Source organism: Thunnus thynnus, chromosome 16 (assembly GCF_963924715.1).
Source record: "Thunnus thynnus chromosome 16, fThuThy2.1, whole genome shotgun sequence".
In the NCBI taxonomy this organism is placed as follows: domain Eukaryota; kingdom Metazoa; phylum Chordata; class Actinopteri; order Scombriformes; family Scombridae; genus Thunnus; species Thunnus thynnus.
This window is the reverse complement of record NC_089532.1, coordinates 22384960-22393225: the sequence shown is the minus strand read 5'-3', so window position 1 is coordinate 22393225 and position 8266 is coordinate 22384960. Positions and strand designations below refer to the sequence as shown.

At 37.3% G+C, this 8266-nt stretch overlaps 1 protein-coding gene across 12 annotated transcripts in view; it reads left to right on the top strand.

Moving 5' to 3' along the window:
• The first annotated feature begins 515 nt into the window (after positions 1 to 515).
• kiaa1109 (KIAA1109 ortholog) overlaps positions 516 to 8266 on the top strand; it is a 66118-nt gene continuing 58367 nt past the window's right edge. For all 12 annotated transcript variants that reach the window (XM_067614851.1, XM_067614861.1, XM_067614859.1 and 9 more), the window contains exons 1-8: positions 516 to 673; positions 3119 to 3254; positions 4084 to 4200; positions 5607 to 5685; positions 5770 to 5834; positions 5978 to 6152; positions 6890 to 6971; positions 7094 to 7287. In XM_067614851.1, coding sequence (XP_067470952.1) covers positions 3149 to 3254; positions 4084 to 4200; positions 5607 to 5685; positions 5770 to 5834; positions 5978 to 6152; positions 6890 to 6971; positions 7094 to 7287 — 818 coding nt within the window. In that variant the 5' untranslated portion in view covers positions 516 to 673; positions 3119 to 3148. The remainder of the gene's footprint in view (positions 674 to 3118; positions 3255 to 4083; positions 4201 to 5606; positions 5686 to 5769; positions 5835 to 5977; positions 6153 to 6889; positions 6972 to 7093; positions 7288 to 8266) is intronic.

Here is an 8266-nt window from a genome sequence, read left to right as displayed (position 1 = left end):
CCGTGGGGGATCTAGTCTTCTGTTCTGCTGCACCACGCTTGTGAAACAGCATTCCTAACTATCTGAGACAGCACAGACCCTAGAGTGTTTTAAAAAAAAGCCTAAAAATCTTTCTATTCCAGAAAGCTTTTTCATCTCAACTCTTATTATTATTATTTTCTTTATGTTGTTTATAATAATACACATTAAATGTATGATGATGATGATGATGATGATGATGATGATGATGATGATTATAATTATTATCATTATCATTATTATTACATAGCCTACTCTGGAAAACTAATAAATATAGAATAACACGTTTCTGGGGCAAATGTTCCTGCTGAGGTTTTAACAGAACTGAACCAACTCAGCATCAAAACAGCGCCACTCAAATCCCACTACACTGCTATAAAAACATTCTTAGCGATAGGTAGAAAAAACTGTCTGTCAAGAGTGTGCGTGACCTCACGCTTTCCTCTAATTGGTCAGTTTCTGACTTGCCATTTTTCCTATTGGTCGATTTTAAGACTGCCCTCGTCACAACAGGAAGAGATGTTAACTGGCCGTCTGCCAGGTAAATATTCAACAGAGGATGCTAGCTATCCCCATGTCTGACACGACAAAAGGACAGCAACTCCTGGACAACTGGAGCAAAGATGAAACCACATGCTTTCCCGAGGGCATCGAGGTAGTATTTTACTATCATTAAGTGACTTGTTTTCACAATTTTAAAAAGGAGAAGTTATAGGGCGCGGCCTGCTGTCATTAGCTAGCTAGCCTTGGGGCTAACGTTATGATATTTAGCGGTTAACTGCATTATCCACAAGCTAAAACGGCATTAGCTAAGAGGCTGGCTATGCTTGACGAAGCAGTATTTAGTTGTAACGTTGTAAAAGGTGTTGAGGACAATGCTCTGGAAATTATTCAAGACTTGGGATTAGCAAGGTGTATGGCTGGTTCCAGGTATGGTTCGGGGTTACAGGTTACGTCTGAAGTCGAGTGCATTGTTAATTTAGCAATTTGTATACGCCGGGTCGAGTTTAACTTAATCTTAACCTATTTATAATGATGGAAAACTCATTCGATGATTGTAACTAGTATGTAAACAAAACTAAAAAACAGCCAAGTAGCCTCGGTGAGTTGCTGTTCTGTTGTTTCGGGTGATGTTATTAATGATTCCTTGTCATCATCATCATGGTCGTCGTGTTTAAGCAAAATACAACATCCAAACACCACCGAAAGCTATTTGGATGAAATGTTAGGTATGAGTTTAAGGTAGGTATGAGTTTAAACACCTTATTTATTCAACAAGGTGTTTGTTTTGCTGATAAGCAAGGTCAGATTTGGTCAAATTTCCAATGCAGTTTGGTACTGTGAGCACAATGAAATCAGCCAGACATCATTATTACACCATAATAATCATTTCTTGTATATTCAGCTACTTCTGCTATGTTGTTTTGAACATGAATACACCAAGAGCAACGACAACAGCATTACATGAATAGTCTTAACTATTAAACAGTTACTCAGATGTCCTCTGATTTTGTTTGTTGATGGGCACTGTCTGATGTGTACAGTGTATGTGTTTGGGTACACCTCTGGTAGCTAAAAAGTTAAAGATAATTTCTGTATTTGATAGTTACCTTCCCTCCTGTACTAATGTAAACACTTCAAACCAAAACTGAAAACACCCTGGTTTCTGTAACTGTTATGAGTCACTGATCTTTCAGGGATTGGCAGCATAATCTGTGCTCATATCTCATAACTCAAGAAACATACCTCTCAAATCTGAACTTGTCTTTCAGTAATATCTGTGCTGTGATCCGTTCAGATGGACTGAATCACAGCTAGGTAGTGTATAAGAGATATAAACATACATTCAGGGTACATTTAGGTGAAGTAACTGTGATTTCAAAAACTCATACTGACACTGTTTTAGTGCCTAATTCAGCTTTTTGTAGTAAACAAACACAACTGTCACAGTCAGAATTGGATTAGCATCTGGCAGGTAGCTGATGTTAAGTATTAGGTGAGATCCAGATCTTCTGTTTAAGTACAAAATGTCAAATATAACAGATAATGTTTGTCTGTTTCCTAAAATGAAGTACCTGTCAAAAAGAGAGATTAAGAAACACTGCGTTTTCTGTAAGCTGGGTTTGCTCACTGTGGTTTTACAGCCAACGTCATTTAAGGTGGATTAGTCGAGGATTTGTGTTTGTGTGTGTGAGTCTTTTTGTGTGTAACAGCATTCAAGCTTTTGACTCCTAAGCATGGGCTGACTGGATTCACACAGTAAACACTTGTTGCCACACACACACGCATTTGCAACCTCCTTCCGCCAATACCCTGCCACAAACAGACAGAATAAAGTAATCCTTGTAAGAAGCAAAGTCCACGTCACGAAACAGCCAATGTCTTCATGACATGCAAAGTAGTTGCAGGTCAGGGTAACTAGGTATGTAACTAACCATGGTCACGTGTTGCGTTATGCATAGCAAGCATTTTTTTTTTAAAGTTTGGAATGTGTAGTGAAGTGATCCATCAAATAGTTATAGTGAGCAGGTTCAGTCAGCCCCGACCATACAGCATAGTCTCTTTTCTTAAATTAAAAATAAAAGTGTAAGACTTGAGTCTGTTGTCAGTGGATTAGAGTAGAGCATTATTAGTCTACTTCATATCAACATTTGTTGGCCATTTGATGTGTAAATTATATCTAATTTTCTTTATTTCAACTAATTATTTTCTTGTGTTCATTTAATTTATGATTTGAAGATGTATTTTACCTGGGGTTTGCAGAAAATATAACTCATTTCATTTATTAGAACAACACTTTTATCAAGAAGAAGCTTGCATTTAGTTTTTATAGTGTAGAATCATCATATTTTACAATTGTTTTGATTCTTTGCAATTTTGTTGTGAACACATGTGAGTCGGTTTATTTAAAATTTTTGTCTCCTCGGACATTTCAACAGTAAAGTGGTTTTATTTGTGCCTTGTAATTCCATCTGCCACAATTTTCATAAGAACCCACTTTCTGTCTTTTAATTTTCCTTCAATTCTGTTGTTTTGTTTGTTTATTTATATGAGTTTATTCCTGCGCCATTGGAAATAATCTTGAGTTGAACTCTTTTAGTTTTAGACATCAGACTGAGAGCCTGTAGCCATGGATGGGCCTGGTTCCAAAAACAATGAAAGCACCTTCCCCAGCTTCGGTGATCTGGATGATTTTCTCACCAAGCACAACTCCAACTTCATCTGGCTACTTGTGGGTGAGTGGTCTGCATCTGTACTGTAACAAATATCCACATCAAGGATTGATTTTTCTTAGACTTTAAGTAACTTCTCATATGTAAAGCACAGAGCTGTCAACACTAGATCAAGTTGCATTTTAGTTGGATATCAAATCTTCTTTTGGTCTAATTAAAGTATGTTAAATAATAGTTTTACAGTTATTGCACAGTCCTGGTGTAGCTCTCGGTAGGCCGATGATATTTCATGTTTTACAGGAAGTTGCCTTTTTTTTCTGTATGACTACAACATCTTCAACTTGAAAATAGCTCTTTTGGGGAAAAGGAAAAAAAAAAAATCAGATAAAGCTTTTAGTGCTGCAGTAAAACCCAGCTGTTAGCCCAGATTTGGAAGAGTAAACAGTTACTGTGTTAAATCCATCTGCATTGCTACACTCTGTAAAAAGTGATGAAAACATTTTTGGTTATAGTTTATGATGGGTTTTCCAGTCTATTTTACTGATGGGTCTTATTCATCAGGAAGCGTAGCATCTGGCACATTGTATAAAAGGAACAGTCAGTACACATGTATAATTAAAGAGTTGACTTAATGGATGCAAAATCAGCATTAGTGATTAAATTATAGGCCTATTTCCCAGCTGTGTTTACAGACACAAGTGATCAACAATTAAAGACACTTTTCTGTTCACTTTTACATATTGGTTCAGACCATTAGCATGTTGTAGATAGTCTGTAAATGTCTAAAACGTCCCACTGTTGTAAATAAAAAATGTGTCCCAAGTCACTTTATAATCGATCATCTTTGACTGACTGAGACCTTGTTGTGTTTTTTTTTTTTTTTGCCTTTCAGCCACCATTCTGTCCTGTGGATGGATCATCTATTTAACTTATTACAACTCCCGCAACATCGGCCTCATCCTCACCCTCATCATCAACAGACTCTACAAGGATGGCTACATTCATATCGGTGTGTTCGTCAGGAGCTTTGTCACACGGTGATAAATAGGGAGGAGGACGGCTGCCAAAGCTTTCAGTTCAAGGCGTTAACTCGGCCTGCTGAATATTTCATGATGAGCCAGGTTCTATTAGCGTTTATCTCCGTAGAGTCTGTACAGCAACCTGCCACCAATAACAGATTGAATTTCTCTATATAAACTAGACACAGACTGGGATTTAAAGCACCTTGAGACCTTAAATCCAAGTGTAACTCAGCCATTATTTTTCAGCAAATTGATCAGTTCTTTCCAAAAACATGTTGGCTTCTTCACTAAAGAGTTAATTAGGGCTTATCTGGTGCATCTGCTCTGTTATAATACAGAACCAATCAGTTTACAGCCCCAAAATCAACCTTCAGAGAAGCCAAATCACATCATATTGATGCTTACTTTGTAATGAGACATGCTTGTTGATTATTTTAGTAGTGAATTAACAAATTCACCTCATTTATTTAGTCGACAGAAACCCGCAGCCGACATGCCATGGGTAAATAGAGAAAGAACAATTACCGAGGCAGCATTAAAATTTTAGCAAAGGCCTCATTGCCAACATGTGTCACAACAAAGTGAGCAGTCACCTGTGTGGCCACTAATCTGTTTATTCAAATCAGCCTCTTAAGTTCCACAGAGTTCTACTGTCCACAGGTGGCATTTACAAAAAGCATTGCAAAAGCTAGGAAAAGACAATCGCTTTATCCTAAACAGGTCTGAACATGTTTATTTAAAGGTGTGTCTTGTCAACACTCGGTCATGTGAAGTTCTTGAGCAGGTTAAAAGAGGGAAGCACTGACCATGACAAGTTCCCTAGTGAGAGAACCTTGGCCCAGTCACACATCCTGTCTTCAGTCAGTCAGCGGAAAAAAAGTCAAAAATACCACAAACATGAGTGTCAGCTGGAATGATTAGAGTTCAACCGCTCAGGTGTCGTCACCCTCTTGGCATGAAATAATTAAAAGACGTTTTATGAGGAGGATTAACGATGGCAAATCATGTTCAGGTTATTGCACATCTTTCTTGCTCAGTGACATTCTCAGGCCTACTTCATGTACAATTAGATCCTAATCAAGTTTTTTTTGTTTTCTATGATTAAAAAAAAAAAAAAAAAAAAAAAGAGAGAGAGAGAGAGAGAGACAGGATGATTGAATGTCCCAGCAACACAGATTTTAACCTGTCTAATTACATCTTTTGTGTAACATTTTAATTAATTGGTGTGTTAACTTCAGTTCAAAAATATCGTGAACAAATCCAAACAGATGTACATGATATCACTTTTTCAGTCAGTGTAATCAACGCTACTGTTGTTTATTTACTGTTAATAGAAATATTATACGTGTACTCTGTGTCTGTAACACAAAATATGTGTGCACCTCCTCCATAGGCTCCTTCTCCTTCTCTGTGCTGTCGGGGAAAGTCATGTTCAGAGACGTCTACTACATCAACCAAGACATGTCTATCAGGTAATGTGACCTCCTGAATCTCCTGGCTTCATCTATAATCTTAAGAGTTTGATTACTAATTGTTTTATTTTTTCTGCGTAATAGGATACAGGATGGCTTCCTCATATTTCGCTGGTGGAAAATGTATAACCCAAAACAGAAACAGCATGGTAAGTAGAGTATAACTGTCCTCCTCATTCTGTTGTTTGCTTGGAGGAAAACACACATCTGTTATTATTTTAATATAACCTACTTTAACTTTAGGATTGCGGAATGTAGAATATTGTAACTTGTCTCTCTCTTTTATCACCAGACCCCAAGGCAGAGACCAGGCTTTACGTGACAGTCAACGGCTTTGAATTTCATGTTTACAACCGGACCGACCTCTACGCCCGCCTGCAGGAGACCTTTGGCCTGGAGCCCACACTCATCACGCACAAGAAAGATGAAGAAAGGGGACGGGAGGAAAGAAACAAAACCCTGGAAAGGTAGGACCAAGGCCTTATCAAACAACATTGACGATTGCCTTGAAAGCATTAGTCTTGTTTAGGGACAAGTAAGACATGTCTCCAACATTGATTTGAAGTTAGTTAAGTAGATGTTAGTTAACTAAAAATAATATTTTGGTCAATACACATTCCTGATTGCTGAATACTTATCTTGCTTCTGTTATCATAACTCACAGTAACATAAAATGTTGGGGTTTTTTGCGAATTAATCCACATATTTGAGCAGTAAACCAAAATTGAAGTATGTCTGAATTCATTTATTTTACCTAGCAATCATCTGAAAATGGTGGGATTTGAAATGAAAACAAATCTCTTTTTAGATGGGTTATCATTCACTAAACTGTGTCTTGATTATTGTAATACTGCGTAGGTAGTATTGTATGGTAATTTATTTTCTCTCTAGTATTGGACTTCACTTCAGAAGCACAGTAGTAAGTGTGAAAGAGCAATTCCTCAGGTGTGGTTGGAAATGCAAAAAAGCAGGAAACAGTACTTTCTTATAAAAAAGATTTATGAATTGAAATGTAATGACAAGCAACAGGAATAGGCTGCACATATACAATCCCTTTTCTCCCCATCATCATGAAATGCGATGGAGGTGCAGGCACAGAAGAGAGCTATTATCATTTCCTTCTGACAGCCAAATTAATTGTACAGACTGGAAATGTAGTTCTACTAAACTGTTGTAAGGCTGAATATCTTCTGGTCCACTGTAGTGTGAACATCAAAGCAGAAAATCCAGACCCAACGTCTTCTTGGCGCTCCCTCATCCCTGTCATCAAAGTTAACATCAGCACGGTGAGTACCTCACAAGTTCATACCATCAGGACACCACTGAGATACAGAAAAATATTAAGGACAGAGTTGTATGTCAGGAAATAGTATATAGTATGTATGTACGTATGTTTGCTCTCTTGTAGGGTCGTTTGGCGTTTGGGAACCACCACCTCCCCCAGACTCTGTGTGTTAACTTTGAAGATGCCTTCCTGACCTACGCCACCAAGCCACCATCCAGCCACCTCGACCAGTTTATGCACATCGTCAAAGGCTCGCTGGAGAATGTACGCGTCATGCTGGTTCCCAGTCCACGCTACCTGGGCATGCAGAATGACGAGTAAGGCCAAGTCATATATTTATTTTTACAGTACACCATTTTATTTGTTTTCAAATTTTATTACAGCCTTGCTGTAATATCACAAAAACTTGTTGTTCAAGAGGTTTTGCTGTTTAAATTCATGGATGAATTGTGTATAAAGTAATGCCACAGAGACTGAATAATATGACAGACTCTGAAAATGTAGTATTTATATATTCAAAGCAACTTTTGTAATGTGTAAACAACCTAATTTTTCAATTGTTGTTTTCGGTGTGAGAAGTATTTTCCCCAAAACATTTTTATGGATGAAGCTATTGCCTAAAGAAAAGTTCAACATGTATATTGTCAGTCATTAGTATAATGACTGTATAATGAATGAGATTATTTGTACTGCGATATGTATGACGTCAATCTTAAACAAAAGCAGAGGACTCATTCTACATCCCTGTGCTTGTATTGTACTTAACAAAACACAAAAAAAACACAGTAAATCTGCTGCCATGCTATGCTCCAGAATTTTTTTTTTTAATTTTTTTTACAATTTTATATATATATATTTTAGATGTGTATATATCAAAATGTTGATAGAGTGCTTTGTTTTTGACCTGGCAGCTTTAACAGTGCCATGAACCAGTATCTGCACTTAAACAGAGTGAATCGACATGGAGCGTGAAATTGCATTAAACCTCAGTGATGTTTAGAGTCGCTCTGAGTAAAAAATTGGCAACTGTAGCCTCTAGAAAATCCATCTATGATTTCAACCTCCAACAGTCCTTGAAGTGTCTTAAAGCCTTATTGGAATATCCAGTGAGATGAAGAAACAATATTTAAGAGGAAAGCCATTGCTTTTAAGAATTTAAAAAGATTGTTTTCATGCAAAAGTTGAGCTTCAATAAGCGCTGATTATTTAATTAGGGCTTTGGTAGCTCTTAAGTAGAGCAGGAGAAATTCTGACACGTTGATTATATTTGCCTCTATCAGAAAAACTCTTAAAGGA